The following is a 21,477-nucleotide window of genomic DNA, read 5'->3' as shown; positions in this document are numbered from 1 at the left end:
TAACAATCAAAGTGGTACAACTCCGTCACTCGGAGTTATACCATTTCAAATCTGAATAGAATTGCAGTTTTGTTGAGGGGATAGAATTGTGCTGCTATCTATGCATGAACGAAGGAACTATGATTTATACCACTTATACACTAAATAGATACTACTATTAAGAGTTGAAATCAGCTGTTATCCCAATTTCGAGAAAAAATGAGTTGGACCACTTTTATTCTCACCCCCTCAATTAACCCATTGAGACTCTCAACATGATTATAGAAATTTTCAAAAATACACATATTCGAAGCAGGCGGAATATAAACAACATTCTATAATACTTTTTATTGAAAGATCTTGAATAGGGTATTCGGATTGGGTTATATATTTGATATCCTATCATGTCTGTCTATATACTCTTGTCTTACATCCTTTTGCTTTGATCTGCATTAAGGTATACACTATTTTTCCTCTAATAGTTTATGCATTCCTTTAAATATAAAATGTTTGAATGGTTCGTTGTTTTTCTAACTATAATGACATACCTTCAATATATATAATATTCTTCAACAGTTAGGTTAGTCACATTGACACGCCGCATAACCTTAGAATAGTGGTGCAATTCTACCGCTCCAGGGCGCTGTACAAATACGCAAACACAAACGTTTCAACAAATCATTCTGTAGGCTGTTTTTTAAATAAGCAATTATTTTTAAAACACTGTATCTTTTTGAATCTTGCCCAACTTAGAATAGTTTGTCATTTTATTCATTGAATTTAAAAAAATATATCTAAGGGTACAATGATTTTTAAAAGGCTACTAGCTTTACCAATCTGTGCCTTATTTTTTTAATCAATTTATAATATACTCAAATATCATAATAAAACACATTAATTTATTTTCCAAACTTTCCAGAATAATATGGCTCCGGGCTTGAATGGAGGCGGGCGACCAACTGGGACTGTACCCAAAACAAAGACGCATAATGAATCAAGTTCACGCGAGCAAAGCACACATCAGCCTCATCGCCGTGACTTTTCATTCAGCCATATGAATAATAATCTGGTATGTTACTCCTTTTCATGCTTTATAAGAGCTTTAGTTTTCATTTGAGCATAGAGTCATAGAATATTTATTTATTTATTTCATTGGCAATTACAGATCATAATTATAATAAATATAATATGATTGGGAGAAGACAACAGGCATAGCCCAAAACTGTCTTCTCCCAAATTTTTACAAATAAAAGTTTCAAAAAAAAATAAGGTCAAGATTTCACTTTCACTTAGCAGCCACCTGAGCATTATCTCTCTTTGATAAAACCCCTGAAAGAATATTACATTTTTTATATATTGGAATGACCTAACCAATCGTATATCCAAATTAAAAAATCCTGTAGAGGATTTCAGCTAAAATAAACAATAATTCAAGAAACTAAAATATTCAATCACGAACTATTAAACAAAAACAAAATTATTTTCATTTCCATCTTCAAACTGCAATAATATTAACAGAAGCTCTGATTAGTTAATTTGTATTGATTGAGTGGTGAACTTGCTGGATTACAACCCTGAGCTGTAGAGACGGTACTGTACTAAAATAGCCTACTAATCAGTTTTCCACAATATCATTTCATGCTTTCAAACTTGATTTTAAATTTGCTTTTTAATAATCTGTATTCCAATATAGGCCTAATCCAATCAATTAGTTGTAATATTTATTGTTGTTCAAGGCCCCGGCAGACTGGCAGGCATTGGCTGATTATTATCCAGTTGCCAGATCCAGGAAAGAGAGTAACAACTCTTCTACTCGATATCCTGAGCCCAACGAAATACAAGGTTTGTTCTAAAATTTATTTCAAATTTATAAATAAGTTAGTAGCTAGTCCTAAAACATATTGTTAATACTAGCCGTCAGGCTCGCTTCGCTCGCCATATCCGTCTAGCCAGGGGCTGGAACCCCGACTGGATCGTCCAAGAATGAGATCAGCAGACTCGCTTCGCTCGCCTGCATTTTTCATTTGAGCATTTTTATCATATGTTAGGACAATCCAGTCGGGGGTCCAGACTAAACGTCTGGTTAAACTGATATGGCGAGCGAAGCGAGCCTGACGGCTAGTAATATAATATTCCCAGGAATAGCTCTGATTGAAGTAACAGTGCCCAATCAATTTTTCCGCGATAAATGCATTTCAATCTTCAACTTGGTGCCAACCTAACAAAGTCAACTCAACTTAATGCCAACCTGACAAAATTATTAATTTAGTTACCATTTAACAACTGTATCGAAGAGGTACTCTCTCAAGATTATAGTTCTATATTAACATATGGTATGGACATTTTTCAATTAAAATTAAGAGAATAAGAAGAATATACATGCTAGAATACGAACTTTAAACCCTTAAAAACCAACCTTAGAGTTAAAATATTGCCAAAAGATTTCTTAGTGCGCCTCTAAAGGGCCAACTGAACATACCTACCAAATTTGAACTTTTTTGGTCCGGTAGATTTTCAGTTCTGCGAGTGAGTGAGTGAGTCAGTCAGTCAGTGAGTGAGTGAGTGAGTGCCATTTCGCTTTTATATATATATAGATTGATAAATTTGATTCTTGATTAAGTTAATTGAGAAATATTTCAATATGCATCAATAATATCCAATAAGTAGATCGCCTTACTTTGAATGCAGTAGTTTTAAATAAACTCGAGCTTGAGAGATTAGTGTACTGAACTCTTTTTTGATATTTTATTCATATCGTTGAGAGAACGGGAAGGAAAATCAAACAAACATGGGAAGGAAAATCTAGTAGCTTATAGGAATGGGATTTTGTATAAAATACTAGGGATTGGTTGGCTAGCTCATTAGCAACCATCTAAATTTCATAAATTTCTTTTAAAATAATTCTTGATAACCGCACATGCATTGAAATATTCCTTTAGTTTATTGTGCTTGTTATTGGTTAGTTGCTATTTCTATTTACATGGCATACCGGCATTTTTTTGCTAGAATAGATGTCTGTTTTTAAAGTAGGCCTATATTAGCATTGTCTTAATAAGAAAAAATGTAAATTTATTGAGTAATAATTTAATTTTGGAAATTGGCCCAGCTCATTTTATGTATTTGATTTGTGTATAGATGAAGCAGCCGTTTGTCCAGAAATTCAGTGGTCCCCACCTGCCTTGCAGTCACAGGTCAATTACTGCAGTGAGGATGAAGTAAGTATTCGATGTATCTATTATTGTAAATTAATACAATATTTCTTCACTAAGTTGAAAGATGTTCATCATTTTTCTTGTTCGTGTAGCTAGTATAAATTTTGCGCAGTCGACAGATGGGAGGGAATAAATGAGATACTGCATAGGTTCAAATGCTGATGAATTTGAAATTATTATAAAATCAATTCGCTTATATGGGCTACTTTTATTAAAAACTTTGAAATATTTTAACGACTAGTTTCGACCATATGTCATTTTCATTTTCATATGTCATTTTTTTGTATGCGAAACTAGTCGTTAAAATATTTCAAAGTTTTTAAAAAAAGGGTACCGAAAGTTTCTATATTTATATGAAATGATCATTATTTTGTGCAGTGTCAGATGAAAATAATTAGATCAAAAGTGTTTGTTCTTTCATTGATGTTATTTTAGATTTGCTAATTACGTACGTTCATTGTTGTAATATTGGAATGTTGATTGTAGAATGCCACTTTTCAGTTGGCTTTTGTAATTTTTTAATCAACTTAATCATCATTTTTGGATGCTTTAAAATCCAGCCAAAGGTTTGGCCGTTGTATAAGTAATTTTTTAATTGATTGCTTTTAAACTCATTTCTTGGTGATTTCAATCTCATGATGAACAGCATAATAAGTTTTTTTCTTCATTTCATTTCTTGTCCACAAGCCTAGGATTTATGTGGTAATCATAATGGGGGAAAAATAAATGTATACTTTTAAATTCAATAATTATATGTTTTTCGTATTTGTTTTTTATCAGCATGCCAGATGGGAAGACAAGCGCCGAAAAAGTAATAATAAAGTAAATCCTCCTGATCAAGTACAGATGAATAGACGATTTGTCGAGATTTGCGATTATATAAACCAAACATCAAGTCTGATGGATACACGGCAGCCTTCAGGAAACTCGGTATTAACTATTTTCTATATTTCTCTTATCCATTACTAGCAGGTAACCCGTGCTTCGCAAGGGTCTTTCTTGAAACTTGACGTAATGAAATCTAGAAGAATTCAAAATAGGCCTATAAGAATCCTCGGTTGAATAAGAATTTATATGCTGCATCTCAAGTAAATCAGTATGACCACCTTTCAATTAAAAAAAGAAGTTGGGTTCAAAATGGCGGAAAAAATTTGGGTGTGACGGAAAACCTGCTTTTATCATTCGAAAAGGATCCCCAATCATAACTATCTTCTAATTTCCCTTTTAAGAGAAATCTTCTGCTGCTTCCATACAAACTGGAAGCATGACAAATAATTGAAAACTTGACAAACTGAAAACTTGATGTAATCAAATCTTGAAGAATTTAAAATTGGAATATAACCACCCTCGGTTAAGCAAGAATCTATATGCAAAATTTCAAGTTAATCAGTCCAGTAGTTCTGACGTGATAATGCGTCAAACATAATTTCCCTATACTTTACATCTGTATAGGCTACGTTTATAATCCAGTTCTTTCCTTTATTATAGTATAGAAGATGATACATGGATGGATGATCATTGTTATTTTACTAAAAGATAGAATAAGTTGAATAGTTTGCCTTTCAGAGGGAGTTTTGACAACCCACAAAACTCATTTTTCATTTGAAGATATACCTTAACGAAAAGGTGCATATAACCTTATTTTTTTGCTCAGCTTGCCAAAATAACCCTCATTCCAATATTAAAATTTTCGACTGACTGTACAGTGAGTCAGTCATTCTATCAGGGCTCGAATAATTTTGAAATTTTAAGTTAATAAAAATGGAAGAATATAACTTTATTATGTAAATAACAACACCTTCATTCAAAGACTTATTAACTGCATGCGTTTCCATATTGCCGATACAGCATTGATGAAACTGTAGACGTTTATTTAGCACTTTGTCTCAAAAATTGTTCTAGCTGAAAATAATCCATGCCACGTGTAGGCCTAAACATTGCATCAGGAAAACGAAGTTTCAAAACTATGTTTTCGCCACACTGCACAGAAAGCAGCTGTTTTCCAGTTCCTACGTAGATCTGAAAGACCTTGTTTGCAGACGACGTCAGAAAAGGGTTTCTTTTCCGGGCTAGGCCAGAAAGTTGTCTCATGGAAGTAGTTAATAAGTCATCCGCTAGATCGGGAGAGTGGCCACTTTCATCATCAGCTAAAGTCGCCATGATTTCAGTTCCAGTTTCGAATCAAACTAATTCGCTTCGCACCAGTTTTATTCAATTATTTATTGTTGATTAGTGCATTCCGAATTTTCAAAAATGCTTGAAGATGACTGTGGTATTCCAAGTGAAATTTTAAAAGAATCTGAAATCCTGACTGCAAATCTTCTACCACTAAAATCAAGAGATAGGTACGATAGCTTAACGAGTATTCTTTATTTTGTATTCTTTATTTATTTTGACAGCAATACCTGTAGTGTGGCGAAAAATATCGTTCGCACCACGGGCAAAAATGTTTTTCCAGCTCTCAATCTTTTCTAGTCCTCGGCCTACGGCCTCGGACTTGAAAACCGATTTCGAGCTGGAAAAATCTCATTTTCTGCTCTAGGTGCGAAATAATTATACTATTTTCAGGTAGAAAGCAATATAGAAACAGATGTTCCTTTTTTAATTTCGACCATATGATTTGGTGATTTTTTAATGAAATCGAATGTACCATTAATGAATTTTAAACATTAATTCTAAAAAATCTAGAAGGAAAATTAAAATTTGGGCTTCCAGGTGCACGAGATTGATATTTTTAGAATCTATGTGCAAAATTTGGAGATCCATATCATTCCCGTTTTTCCGGTATGCAATCCACAAGCTGACATGTTTTGATGCGAACAAACGAACAAACACAACCCTACTCTCTCTTATTATAATATAGAAACATGGTTTCACATGCTATTGTTCTACAATGTATTGCTCTTTTAAATCCAGTATCAACTTACAACAATGTAGTCAATACATTATGTATTCTTAGATTCTTGTTGGAATTTGAAAAAAAGTGTTTTTTTGCTGTAAAATCATTATTAGTTTCTCATGGAAGTGTATGTAGAATAATGTAAATAAAAATTACTTTTCTATGTTCTATGAAATCAGAATAATGAACAATTCACTTCTATCAACTATTGTCATCTTAAAATTGATTTTTGTTTCAGACTTTATACGTCACAGACAATACAGACGGATATGATATCATATCTGATACAATATCAGACCAATAACTATTCATACATTTTATTCAATTTTCTTGTATCATAAACTGACTACTCACACCTTCATAATACAGGGATATCAGAAGTGCATGATTCTCATGTGCGAGTCTCACTTGGGATTTCACATAACAACGTGATTTCCGAAATAATTCTTGATAATTGATCTGTTGTCACTTGTTAAGAGCAATGTTATAATTCGGAAAAAGGGCTGAAACAGGCACTTCGTTCTAGCGTGTTTCGGACGCTATTTTCCAACCGATAATCATGAAAATGGTACCAAATTGTTCAGAAAGATTTGGACATCTGGCGCCGTACCGCCAAATTCCAATTTTCCAACTATAAAATGACTTTAAAATTCGATGAACTTGGAGAAAATTTGGCAAAGTTTGACGTTCAATAGGAAAAAATTGATAAGTGATATCAAAATTTGGCGGTACGGCGCCAGATGTCCAAATCTTTCTGAACAATTTGGTACCATTTTCATGATTATCGGTTGGAAAATAGCGTCCGAAACACGCTAGAACGAAGTACCTGCAAAGAACTCTATATCGAGAAAGCTTCAATTCCCTACTAGCCTTTCGAAAAAGTGTGGTCGAACTCACTAATACAGTCCCAACTGCTATGAATGTGAGTACACACACTCACACCGGAAAACTGGTTTTCGGTTGTCGAAGCAATCGATTGTTTTTTGTTCAATGAGATATTGCCCGTCTTCTTGTCTGCGCTATTGTGTTTTATGTTATATACTATATTCATATAATATGCTCTATTATTCTATATGCTTATACAGTAGTTTGACATCCATATTATTATCTTTTATTCCCATTTCATTTCAATATCACATGAAATCTGTACTATATTCTATTTGTACAGCTATTTTGGGGACATGGTTCATTCTTCTCTCATCGAATTCTTTATTATCCATGCATAGCAATTCAAATTCAACCCAAGAACTTTACATGATACTACCCGGGAAAAATTTAGTTTTGGAGAGATCAAGTTTTACATGTTTTTTTCTTATACTGTAATTAGAAAACAACCAATCATTCCTAAATTCTCGAGAAAAAGTAAGTTATTGGATAATATGAATGAATAATAGTTCATGCTTCAACGAAAACTTCTGCAATAAAAAAATACTTTTAGTATATTGCAAGATTTCCAAGATAAGCCAATTCTCTGTTCACTTTTTTTCATTTACATTTACTTTCTTTGAAGTAGTAATAGGGTACAAGTATTCAATTGGAAGAAAGGTGAAATGCAAAAACTAATATACAGTATGACACTGAACATTGTGATTGTCCAGGAGTGGTAGCTTTGGGGGGGGGGGGGAGATTGCGCAGACTGCGTCCTTGTCATTGTGAGGGGGGGTTTCCAATAGGGTCAATATTGTAACGACTGACGATCTTCTTCTTTGGAATGTTTTCTGAACCGTGCAGAATCACAAATACTTTGCTTCTGAATAAAATTATGCTTATATGAATCATACATTTTTTGGGTTTAGGTGTCTGCTGGCGCCTGCGCGGTAGATTCTATTAAATTCATAATTGACCAGAAATGAATTCGATTGTTTATAAAATAGAAAAATAGACAGTTATCAACTGTCCATTGTTCAGTTGTTTACAGGCCGTTGTACATGGTGAGATCTGCACTTGTTTTGGTGAATCAGGAATTAGGTACTTCTCGTAATATTTGCTACCGTATATTAGCCCAGTTCTGAATCGTGCTAATACAGTCACAAGTACTTTGCTTCTGAATAAAACTATGCTTATGAATCATTGTAGCGTTGTTGTATGATTTGAATTTTTGTTAATTATTTATTTATTTATTAGATTACCACAAACAATATAATGATCGGGAAAGAAAAAACAGGCTATTGCCCAAGACTTTTTCAATTTCCTAATTCAGTTTCAAATTGTGCAAATATTATACATAGGTTATGTCCATTTCAATTTTCTACACCAAATCACAATCTGAGAGTATAGATTAGAATAAAACAAACAATTTTAAATCTTGATAGATTGATAGTAAAACTTTTGTAAAAAAAACGTTAAATTCACAAAATAGAGAATAAAACCACTTAAATTTTGAGCTCGAAAATATAACGCTCACCTTAGCTATATAGGCTAACAGCTGTTTCATGTTATCATGGATAATAAAAACCAATTTGATTTGATTTATTATATTATTGGAATCATTTTTTGTTTGTGATTTTCCCTGATAATATACATAAATACATTGAAATATTTGATCATGTACTCCAAACAATATTATTACTGGAAAAATTAATTCCTATCTAGAATCAAAATAAATATATTTAAATCTCAAGAATGAAGAATCATGACTTTTATTTGTCTATGCATGAACCATTATATTAACAGCCTTCAGCACTTACTGTATCTATATAATACTGGTCGTCAGGCTCGCTTCGCTCGCCATATCCGTTTAGCCAGACATTTAGTCTGTACCCCCGACTGGATCGTCGTAACATATGATAAAAATGCTCAAATGAAAAATGCAGGCAAGTGAAGCGAGCCTGCTGATCTCATTCTTGGACAATCCAGTCGGGGGTCCAGGGCTAAACGGATATGGCGAGCGAAGCGAGCCTAACGGCTAGTAGTAATATAATATTCCCAGGAATAGCTCTGATTGAAGTAGCAGTACCTAATCAATTTTTCCGCGATAAATCAGGACCTCCTAAATAGGTATTTAGGAGGTACTGGATAAATTGGTATTTAGGAAGTCCTGGATAAATGCATTTCAATCTTAAACTTGGTGCCAACCTAACAAAGTCAACTCAACTTAATGCCAAATTGACAAAATTTTTAATTTAGTTACCAGAACAACTCTGTGGGTAGATGACACAAGTTGATAAGTCACATTTTTGAACATATTGAGTTATGCATATGGTTGTGTTCAGAAAAATTAGATCTATAAGATGGTACTATCTATATAATAAGAGAGAGTAGGTTTGTGTTTGTTCATGTGTTCGTTTGTTCGCATCAAAACATGTCAACTTGTGGATTGCATACCGGAAAAACGGGAATGATTTAGATTTCCAAATTTTGCACATAGATTTTAAAAGTATCAATCTCGAGCACCTGGAAGCCCAAATTTTAATTTTCTTTTTAGATTTTTCAGAAAAGAAAATTTGAAACAAAAAAAGATAATTTTGTTTAAATTTCATTAATGGTACATTCGATTTCATTAAAAAATCACCAAATCATATGGTCGAAATTAAAAAAGGTACATCTCTTTCTATATTGCTTTCTACCTGAAAAACATAGTTTTGAAACTTCGTTTTCCTGATGCAATGTTTAAGCCTACACGTGGCATGGATTATAAAATTTTCAGCTAGAACAATTCTTGAGACAAATGCTAAATAAACGTCTACAGTTTCATCAATGCTGTATCGGCAATATGCGTTTTCATGCAGGTCTTTCAATGAAGGTGTTGTTATTTAGATAAAGAAATTATATTCTTCCAGTTTTATTTAATTAAAATTTCAAAATTATTCGAGCCCTGATAGAATGACTGACTCACTGTATATAGGCCTATTTTGAACTTTTCTAGATTTCATTACGTCAAGTTTTAAGAAAGACCCTTGCGAAGCACGGGTTACCTGCTAGTAACTAAATATGTTGTATCTCTTTAAATAGCTGAGATATAGGCCTTGCTCAAGCCTGATAGAGCATTTTCTTCCAAACCCCAAGTTGACAAATATTGATAAGTACATATATCTCAACACTCTTCTACCGGTTTGTATTATAATCCAATTATCAAAAGATGGCAAAATTTGATACGTGTATGTACTGGTAGGCTATTATAAAATCTGAAAATCAATAACCTCTATTGAGAACTACATAACCCATACAACTTTGCAAACAGTTCAAGTCTGTTTAACTTGATCAATACTTGTAAATAATATCAATTAATTGTTGAAAAATATATTCAAATTTCTAAATAATCGATTTTTAAGATATTTCCTATACTGTTATATTGTGATTTGAAACATTTGGCAGATGGCAAAACATGATATCTCTTACATCACTAGCAAAAATCCTCAATTAAATAAATTCAATCCTAAATTTAAATAAATGTTTTATTCCTTGATATTTTATATTCAAATAGTCAATGATCAGCTGATTATATTAGTGTAAAATGGGTAAGAAAAAATATGATAGATAATTTTTGCAGCTATGCCAAACTTTCAAATTGCTCTCCTGAAAAGTTTACAAATCAGCTTGTGTCATCTACCCACAGAACTGTTTCGAAGAGGTACTCTCTCTAGATAGTTCTATATTAACATATGTTATGGACATTTCAATTATAATTTTAAGATATTGGAATAAGAAGAATATACATGCTAAAATTCGAACTTTAAACCCTTAAAAACCACCCTTAGAGTTAAAATATCGTCAATAGATTTCTTAGTGAGCCTCTAAAGGGCCAACTGAACATACCTACCAAATTTGAACGTTTTTGGTCCGGTAGATTTTTTGTTCTGCGAGTGAGTGAGTGAGTGAGTGAGTGAGTAAGTCAGTCAGTGAGTGCCATTTCGCTTTTATATGTATGGATAGTGCACTCATATATTAATGAACTTGTATGTCGATTTAGAAGAATTAGTCAAATGAAGTGTTCTTTGATAACACTGTTGAAGCAATAGAATACAATCTATAGCCAGGCTACTCAAATGCAGATCAGTCATGTTAGAACAGCCGCAGAATGAGTAGACAATGCAGTGTATAATAATAATAATAGACTTTTCTAGGAAGAGAAGACTGATGTGAGAGTGAGTGCGCGTGTCAATTGTGATAGTGGTGCTACTGAAGTAATGAACTTCTTTCTCTAGAAAGAGAAGACTGATGTGTGAGAGAGCGCATCGATTGAGAGAGAGTAGAGCTATGAAGACCGATGTTTGTAGGCCAGCATGCATTTTCACTCCGCTCCCCATCTCATCAGTTAAATTTACCTAGTACTACACTTTTTGAACAGCCTTCCTAGACATGCCCCTTAATGAAACTGAAAGTCCAATTCCAGACAAAACTGTAATGTAAATCTTATGTAACTGGTGAGCTCTGTTTATAAAAAACAATTGTAGGGAAGGCTCTCAGAAGCATTTGTAACATCAAGTTATTCATTGAACGCCTGTAATACTTGCAGGTCGCTGAAAACGGATTACCGGAATCTAACTTTACTCTGGCTGGTGCAACAGCAGTTTCTCCCGACACTATGCATCAGAGGAATTTCCCTAGTCAACCGGTAAGCTTTAATTTATTTTTTCTATTACATTTTTTTTGTAGCGCTTTTATTGTTAATTAAAAACTTTCTTCAACTCTAATTTCTTTTCGAATCGACAACAGTCAATATCAACTGTAATCTGGATGGACTTCATACATAAGTATCCAGTTGCAAATGATGGTAGAAGCTGAATTATACCTTGGCTGAATCATGATTGATGCTCACTTAGAAAGTTTTTGAAACTCCTTTTTTATCGTAATATTCTGCAGTACTGTAATTACTCTGCAGACTGTCATTATTATACTGTATCATTCACTCAATTATTTTACAGACTGGTTCTGTACCAAAATCGAGCGATTCCACTCTTCGTAGAAATGAGCTGAAGATGAAAATGGAAGAGTCACAAAGAAAGGTATGAAATTTTTCAAATCATAATAATTGTTTGTTTATGATATTGTATTTTATTTTTTACACCAGATTCAATTCATTAAAACATGGCACAAATATGAATTGAAAATATCATAACTGAAAAACCCAGCAACTTGCAGCTTCAAGTTAACTTTGGCTGAAACCAATAAACATTTTTTTTAGTTATGGCTTTCTGCTTTTTGTTGTGTTTCAATATATTAAATTGATTTAAACTGAATTACGATCATTGAAAATACTTCTCTGGTGAGTCTGGGTAGAGTTCAGGTCATGCTGTTGATTGCCTTGATAACTGGACTGGGCCACTTCTCCACACAATTGGACTCAGAAATGAAAGCCAGATGTGTAGGCTCTGTAATCAGTCTGAAGAGACTGCCAAGCATATCATACTGGATTGCGAAAGTCTTGGAGCTAGAAGAAGGGCTCCATTTGGCTGTAAGCAACTAGGTGAGGAATGGGATGTTGGTATAGGGGAACAACTCCTGGATCTCGTAAAGGACACGGGAGTTGGTTTGCCTAACTAACATACTTTTGGGTCACACAATAAGCTTCGGTTGACGTGTGAGGTTCTTTGAACCGTTGGATCTTTGAATTCGTCCCTTCAAAAACATAAACATAAATACTTCACAGTTCAAACTCTCTCAATGAAACATCTTGGGCTTGATTAATTTCGAATTGTCTTTTCAAATGTGTATTTACTTGGAAATGGATATTCTCATTGTTTGTAATTGATAGTCGATTAATCACTAATTAGTTAGTCGATTTCTTCATGATTTACTCTGACAATACTGTACATTTATTTTCTTCCTAATTCACAGATATCGGAACTTAGAGAACAATCGGTAATAATGGCATTGAAGCGAAAAGCACAAGAACAGTTGAAGGAAGCACAAACCGCACAGGTAAAAATAGTGAGCTAGTCGCAGAATAAACATACTCAAAGTTAGCATTTCGGAATGGCTAGAACGAATCAGTGATCACTTATTCAGGGTGTTTCAGAAGTAGTGTCGAACATTTCAGGGTATTGTTCCTTGATGATAGGAGACTACAAATGACGTATTTGAAGTGTCCAAAACTCAGCGGTTATCCTTATAGCTGCCATTTTGTTTTTTTTTTCATTTGGACATTTTTATCTCAACAACGAAAAGTTGTATTGATCTGAAATTTGGCAAGAATATTATGCTGTAAAGACTCAACTTTAAAAAATGTAATATAAAATTTTCGATGTACATATTCAAAATGGCGGCCATTTTAAATTTTTGATTGCGAATTTCACGGAAACTGTTCATTTTACAGAAAATTTACAAGAGACAAAAAAGTTGGCAAATTTTATCAAGATTTACTATTACTACAAATAGTAGTAAAATTACTACATATTTTACGAATACAATTTTTGATAGGGAACGGTTGGGGATTGGGGCTTATTTCTTTCCTTCATTTAATTTTTTATCATTTTTGTAGTTATTAGTAAATGAGTAAAAAATAATAAGTTGATAAGTTAATAAGTATATATTGTACAAGAGTAACCAATAAAGATACCTACCTTGGACTCATTTTCGCACACAGGCAGCAATGCCTATGCGAAAATTTTATTTCCTATTCATATTAATTTGTATTTAATTTAAGACTCTTTTCAGTGTACCTTATTCATTGTCAAGTGTATGATTATTTTGTACAGCTGGAATTTTGTTTTTTATTATGTTTCTTTGAAATAAAATCTTTTTTGAATTTTGAAAAAAAAAATTTCAAGGAATTTCTGTAAAGTGAACGGTTTTCGTGAAATTTGCAATCAAAAATTGAAAATGGCCGCCATTTTGGAAATTTACTTCGAGAAGTTTTATTTCATTTTTAAAGTTGAGTCTTAAAAGCATAAATATTCATGCCAAATTTCAGATCAATACATGATTTCGTTCTTGAGATAAAAATTCCCAAGTGAAGAAACAAAATGTCAGCTATAAGGATAAGCGCTGAGTTTTGGACACTTAAAATACGACATTTGTCAGTAGTCTCCTATCATCCAGGAACAATACCCTAAAATGTTCGACACAATTTCTGAAACACTCTGTATAGATAGTATCCAGTTCCAGTTCAAATATTAATTTAATTATTCAATTGGATGAGTTATAATTTTTGTTGGAATCAATTCTAAAATTCTATACTTTCAAACCATACTGTATAATCATTTTTTGCAACTAAAAACCTGATAATCCAACACTTTTAACAATCGTGGAAGCAGTTTCAATATCGGTTGGACATACGTAGCACATAGCTACGTATTAAAAAAAGTGCTCACTTCTCATAATAGCTTGATATCTTACTTTATTCTCTTGATACAATTATTTCTGTGTACTTATTTTTACATGTTCTTCACAGTATTTGGTCTGTATGCTTTTTCTCTTGATTCAATTATTTCTGTGTACCTAGTTTTACTTGTTCTTCACATTATTTGGTTTGTATGTGAAAGACAATAATAATTGAATTTAATCGATGATTAAGAGCATATTGCAGAGGGCGTGGCTAACAGCAGCTTCGTTAACACAGGCACAGGGCCAACCGCCATCTGCTGCTGCATTGTCCGATGCCAATATTCAAGACTCGCTCAATAATCTTCAACGATTCTATGATGGCCGCAATGAGGTAATTCATTCTTCAAACTGAACAATTGAGACAACTTGACTTTCAATGATTTTTTCCTATATGTATGCTAGTGAATTGTGACTTCTATGTTCAACTGACCCAATAAAAACTTGAAACTAGTATGCAATTATGAATAAATAAATAAACTGAAAAATCAAGTTGCAACATCAAACTAAAACATCAACATTAAACTGATTTGATTTGAACTGGAATTTCAAGCAATCTTCTTGAATAGTTCATTTCATTTCATTTATTTATCGTCACATTACATCAATTTTTGAGTAACACTCATTTGACTGGTGACATGTCAATACTAGAACAAAATTATATTTAAAAGACTTAGTTCTAAATTCCTGAAAGTAAAATAAATAAATAAACTCTATGATGTATCTCATCAAATTCACATGGAAATGAAAGTCACAAAAATTTAAGTTACACTCTACAGCCCCTTTTCACAAATCAAAATTCGGCAGCAGAGTATAGGGCTTTCTCTACTAGCATTTTCTGACTGTTAGTTTGAATTTGTTTATTGAATCTAGATTTCTGATGGCTGCAGGTAATTTATTAAAATAACGTATTCCATAGTAGAATGGAGTTTTTTCTAGAGCTGTGTGCCTATGTACTGGAAAAGCAATGAGACTACTATTACGTGTATTATACCCGTGATTATCTGTGCAGAATTGAAATTTATCTAAATTCTGTTTAACAAAAACCAACAATTCATAGATAAAAATAGATGGTAGCGTTAGAATGTTTAGGTTTTTGAAGAATGCTTTGCAAGGATCTCTTGATCTCAATCCACAAATGACTCTTATTATTTTTTCCTGGATTATAAAAATTTTACCGCTATCAACAGAATTTCCCCAGAAAATGGTTCCATAGCTTAGATATAGGTAGACATATGCGTAGTAGACGGCCAATAGGGTGCTTTTGTCTAGTGAGTGAGAGAGGGTGAGAATTACAAAATAAGCTTGATTTAGTTTTTTTGCAAGGACCTGAATATGCTCCTTCCAAGTAAAACTCTGATCTATTATAAGTCCCAGGAATTTTTTGATCAGGACACTTTAACACTGTCTTCAATTATTGGAAGATGTACTCTGTTCACTGCTGGCTTCTCTGTTCAAGAAGTTGGCTTAAAACAAACTTCCGTCACTTTCTTATACGTAGAAAGTATTAATGCTGTATAAATCCGTTTTTTGAACTATTTTTAACAACACTACAGTCTAATATCTTTGAATATTAGTTATTAAAGCTAGTACTCACTGTGGAGCGCTTTCGGATTTTTTAAATCCATTTTCAACACTGCTGTCTTCATCTCGTTGTCATTGGTAGGTAGTGAGCGGTCGGTTGGTATCGGTGGTTTTATTTGAATTTATTATAGAATCAAACAGTTTATGGCATTTGAAGTTCGGTTGCTCGTTCAAGATGTTTAGTGAATCAGTTTTTATATGTTTGTAGATTTCGTATTGCTCTAGTGTGTTGAGTTCAGCTCCTTTAGTTTTTATGTGTAATATTTTTAAATTGCTGTTGATGTCTGTGTAAAATAGATTAGCTGTATAAATGTTGCACTTGAATTTTATTACCTAACATCAATTATTTCAGAATCTAGTCACATTTGTATTAGTGAACTAGTATTAGTGATGATCCTATTTTTGAATATTCTACAAATAAATGACATACTTCAAATTTCAAAATTAAACTTCAAGAAAACTAAACCTAAAAAGTGAAACTGAAAAAGTTTTAGAATAAAATCAGTAGAAATATATTTTGTTATCAAAAAAACTAGTGCTAGTGATGATCCTATATTTTCGAAATCCTACATTCTACTGAATATTCGGGTAAAAGAAAGGAGACGGGGGCCGCCAATGGATGAACAGCAATGGATGAACAGGTAGAAGTTCTAGTGACCCTTCAGTTGTCGCCTATTGTTAATGAGTTTCGAAATTTTCGTGGTCTATTGTTAAGGATTCCACTCCGAGGAATAAATTGGTGGCCCAGTCTGATTACTTGAAGGCATTTTCAACTGTAAACCAGTAGTAGCCTACATTGTAGCCATGATTGGATAAACACACACATTACTATCGATTATAAGTAGTACTAACTAAAAACGTATTATTTTTTATTTTACGTCCTTTTATACTTATCCTTACCTCCTATTATATTCAGTGTACATGATGAGACTAAATACATTACATAGACATTTCAGTACACAAACACACACATATCAAAGTACAAATTGGTGGTAGTGTTATTAAATAGTTATTTGTATATCTAGAGTGAAAAGTACGAATTTTTCTCCCTGTGGGAAAAGTTTGAAGCCCGAGGCGAAGCCGAGGGCAACAATTTTCCTGAGGGAGAAAAAGTATTTTTCGCTCGTGATGCACACAAAATTTTTCCTCCATCCACATTTTTTTATAGAAACTGCAAATCAAATCATTTTAATAACTTACGTTATTGGTGACAATGTTTCATAACAACATAACCTAAAATCCAAAACCTAAAACCCGGTTGTCTGATTGGCACTGCCGATTTCGCTATCTATCGGCAAAAAGTATAACAATTATCAGCTGGGCGGCTATCAAAAATGGCTGACTCCAGATCACGCGTTTCAGATTTGAATTTGCAGATGAAAAATATTTGTTGGCTGGTATTTTGAATAGAATAAAATATTTTAAAAATTGTATAAATTTTTATCGTCTACTAATAGTAAGTATATAATATCATACAAACATATATTTCATGAGTTGATAAAATTTCTGGTTGTGGTATTGAATTCAGTTGACTCAATGACAGACACCTCTATTATGCTTCCTCATCTGAGCTTAGACCTTCTAACATATTTCAAATAATGTAAGTTTTTAAAATAGAGATGCTTCCCATGTTATTCAAATGGAGTCACTTTTTCTCCCTAGGGAGTTTCTCTGTTTTTTACTACCGAGAGCGAAAAAGTGACACTTTAGTATTATGTTTCAGGGAGTAAAGTACTTTAGACAGTAGGTGGAGGAAAAAATGTTTTATACCAGTCTTTGATAGGTGTTCTCAAAACTAAGTGAGACTTGGATTATACTCCATGTAGGACGGGTAAACTGTAAGACACTGATTGAGACAGTAGTTACAAGATCTGTCAACTTGCTTGGACGAGCTGCAAACTGCAAGTGATTCTTACTGAAATGTACTGGAATGACATCCCCGGAGAAGGGGGAGTTGAGGGTGAGAAAGTTGATTTGGAAAATCCATCGTCAAGAAATGTATTTTTCCTACAGTTACCTTGGAAAGTGGCCATTGCTGCACTGATTACAGAACGCAAAGAATCACTTTTCCGCTCTAGTGCGGCAAAAATGTTTTCTGCACTCCAGATTTGCAACATGGCAACGCAAAATAGTTGGTGGGTTATATGGAGGATTAGTGCACGAAAACAAAAATGAAGTTGGTAACTGTGACTGTGGTATAGTGTTGTTATAATAATATAAAGGACACCGAGTTGGAGGACAGCCACCACATCAGTGACAGCCATTCAAACACACATACTACATTCTATTTTATTTATTAATAATAAAATTACACAGAAAAACATTTGATGCATTTTAGGCAATTTTACCCATAATTACCCACTTTTCATATTCAATGGTAACTGTAGGAAAAATTTAATGTGAAATACGTGCGCAAAGTTCCTCTGCTGCACTCAAGAAGCCATTCCGCCCTCGCCTACGGCTTGGGCGTAAACGTTTCTTTCGGTGCAGCAAACTGTCCCTTTGCTCACTAGTTGCACAAATAACTATTTGGACATCCGGTCCAATTTCAAACTTCTAGGGCAACATAGATCATGAATAGTTCTTAGTTGATTGAATGGATAGCGGAAGTCAAGAACAAGAGAGTGTAGTGAGTGTGCTGTAGGTTATAGGAGGAACCTTATAATAATGAAATATAATTTACAGTTTTTATTAATTTTTTTAAAATTTTGCAATGCGTTATAATATTCATCAAGCTGTGTACAGACTTGTGCCACAAACAAGTACGCTTTCCATAAGCTGATGCTATAATTATCATACTATACATAAATAATAAAGTGAGAATACAAGTAACAGGTAAGGTGCTGCAAAGTAATAGATGAGACCCTACCAGCTAAAACTGCCTTCAAGAAAGCAGACGGGGCCACTCCGGCCACTAATGAGGGTAATGAAGCGGATTCAGAGGTCAATAGAGTGTGATAGTCGAGAGTTCGAAGATGAACCTTTTTGGAACAATAGCCCAGTGTACAGGTAGCGCGGTCCCGTCTCCTTTCTTTAACCGGAATATTCTATCCAAATATTATTTTAATGAGAAAGTATTCTATTTTGGCTTAAAGCTACAACATTTTTATACATGAATAATCGGAAAGCTTTAAAAATAATGACTCAAACCGTGGTTCACAGCCTCAACAATACGCTTTTATTCCAGATTGGGGAAATGATTGGATGTAATCCAGATTGTACTTCTGAGGTGGTTCATCTTCAAAATAAATTGAAAGAGCTGCAACTGAAAAAGTCAAAAATGGATCAGAAAATTCTACAGTACGCTTCTTCCAACACTAACATGGGTAAGCATTCAATAATAATGATTATTTATTTATAATTTTTTAATGCTGGCAAAATTGCTATCCAGATCATTTGCACGTCACAAAGTTATTTGTTATTTTGAGCAACTCAAATACATTTATATCAATGTACCTGAACTTTTTCTCTTTTCATTTTTGACTTGTGCAACTTACAAAGGCCTTGAGCTGTCATTATGCACGTTAAAAACCTACTATTATTCTGTATATTTATATGTGTTCTAACTTGTCTATTTGTACAAATAAATGTATTATTATTATTCACTAAATACTTGAATGAATTATTATCAATGTATCAATTAATTTTTTTCCACTCAAGATTGACAACTATTTTTCTTTTGATATGATTTGAATTGAAAATTATTATTTTGGGATCACTGATTGATTATATGAATGTACTATTTCTATGGTTTTTTTAACATAATGTAAAACTTGACTCCTCCAGTCAAACCTTCTTTAGAAGGTTTTGGAGAATTTATATTTCGTCTGGTTTATAATATTTGAAAATTTCCACTGAAAAGGAATCTTCTTATCTTTTGTCATTCTTGCTTTTTTATTATTCTTCATTTGTTTTGTTTGTAAGATTTCTTTTTATAAGTGTGTTTTTCATTTTTGTTTGTTATATTTTCTATAATAAACTCCCTTCTTCTGGGGGTACCAGGACGAAGGAACAAGGAAAGGAGAAGGAATTATTATTATCATTCCTATAAATAATATTCATGAGTTAATCTGATGAAACAGAAAGTATAGCTTTAGTGATGTAGCATAAGAATACTGGATGAAGAGCTCAGGATGAGGGTTACAAGAACTGAGGGTAACAAGTAACTAGAATAATGGTAACTTACTGGAGTAAAAATACCTCTTACATGAAACATAATTCTTAAATTATCTATATTGGTAAAAGAAACATAATCAACATAACATTGATCTGACGACAGCTTATCTGATGTTTTTCATTGAAAGCAAATCAAATTTATTTCGATTCAAAATAAATTTCACAAACATAAATATATCTTATCAAAATAAATTGTTTCAATTTGCTGTTATGAGAAAAACTAATTTTGAAGTAGTTACGCTCCCTATATTATTTGAAAGACGGTCCTTTATTTATATTAATCCATTGAAATGATGTATTAAGAGAATTGATGGCTTGTTTCCACTTTCAGAACCTGGTGACGTTGGAGGTATGGCTAACGGAGGAGCCATCCCTGCTGGTGATCAAAATATAGAAGATAAAATAGCTGAGTTAGCTGTGCTGAGGGAACAGTTGAGCCGTATGCAAGGAGTGATAGCAGCCATTCCAGCCCTCAATACTTCACAGGTGACAGTTTTACCCAGCTAGCTTACAGCTTCACCTTTCCAAATGAAACGTATAGAAAACATAAAATTAGGGTACCTTAAATTTTTTTGGAAAGCAATACTTTCCTTACCTATGGTAGGGCAAGGAAAGTAAAAACCCGCAAATATCACACAATCACGGTTCAAGCCTGTGATTATTCGACTTAGGGCCGTTTGGACAGTGCAAGTTTAAGCTAAAGCTTAAACCAAATATGGATTTTTTTTTGTTTAAACTAAAATTCCGTTTGCACACTATCAGTTTAAACTCTGTATTGAGAAAGTTCAAACCTTCAAAGCAGGAGGTTTAAACCAAATAATTTGGATTAACTTAACATCTGTAAAGATTTGATGGGGAAACAGCTCATTGTAAATTATTTTTCGACGGTTGTTTTTATTGCTTCTGTAGACGATAATAATTATTCAGCTTATAGTGAATCATTATTTGAATGTAAAAATAATTATAATGGAAAAATTTAAAAAAGTTTTTAATGTGATTGATAAAGATGACTGCGAAAAAATTTTGTATCTGAGAATAATTGGGCAAAAAACGAATATTTTAAATTTCTGGGATAGATAATTTTTTACGGGTTTGCTTGAGTAAAGCAACTGCCAATAGTATTTGATTGAATAAACCACTTGATAGAAATTAAGACAATTTTTTTACAGTGGTCTTGGATTAGAAAACATGTTTTTAATAACACATAACTGAGATATTTCGCTTTCGAGAGATTTCTTATAAACGAGAATGACCGTAGTAGATTCAAGCGTAACAAAATAACTTTTTTATCTTTCATTTTAAAATATAATTTTGGTGCCAACTAAACATAAGTTTTTAAAGAATTTCTTGATCACTTTCCACTTT

General features: G+C 33.0%; 1 protein-coding gene across 2 annotated transcripts; it reads left to right on the top strand.

Moving 5' to 3' along the window:
* Positions 1 to 879: 879 nt before the first annotated feature.
* On the top strand, positions 880 to 20,712 carry LOC111056858. 2 transcript variants are annotated; one of them, XM_039425429.1, is made up of 10 exons: positions 880 to 1,048; positions 1,716 to 1,821; positions 3,115 to 3,194; positions 3,972 to 4,121; positions 11,546 to 11,644; positions 11,955 to 12,035; positions 12,868 to 12,951; positions 14,546 to 14,686; positions 19,124 to 19,262; positions 20,444 to 20,712. In XM_039425429.1, exons 1-10 carry the CDS (start codon positions 905 to 907, stop codon positions 20,617 to 20,619), a joined length of 1,200 nt encoding a protein of 399 aa, XP_039281363.1. In that variant the 5' UTR covers positions 880 to 904; the 3' UTR covers positions 20,620 to 20,712. The 2 variants fall into 2 exon arrangements, with proteins under 2 accessions (XP_039281363.1, XP_039281364.1); XM_039425430.1 differs by having other exon boundaries at positions 903 to 1,048; positions 14,558 to 14,686.
* The last annotated feature ends 765 nt before the right edge of the window (positions 20,713 to 21,477 follow it).

Source organism: Nilaparvata lugens, chromosome 3, assembly GCF_014356525.2.
Source record: "Nilaparvata lugens isolate BPH chromosome 3, ASM1435652v1, whole genome shotgun sequence".
In the NCBI taxonomy this organism is placed as follows: domain Eukaryota; kingdom Metazoa; phylum Arthropoda; class Insecta; order Hemiptera; family Delphacidae; genus Nilaparvata; species Nilaparvata lugens.
Note: the sequence above shows the minus strand (reverse complement) of the source record. Positions and strands in the feature narration are given on the sequence as shown.

Excerpts from the sequence above, each read along its gene's own strand:
- LOC111056858 (XM_039425429.1), top strand. The coding sequence starts at position 905 with ATGGCTCCGGGCTTGAATGGAGGCGGGCGACCAACTGGGACTGTACCC. Across the intron at positions 4,122-11,545 it reads GGCAGCCTTCAGGAAACTCG|GTCGCTGAAAACGGATTACC; the intron begins GTATTAACTATT and ends TAATACTTGCAG. Across the intron at positions 14,687-19,123 it reads TCTATGATGGCCGCAATGAG|ATTGGGGAAATGATTGGATG; the intron begins GTAATTCATTCT and ends CTTTTATTCCAG.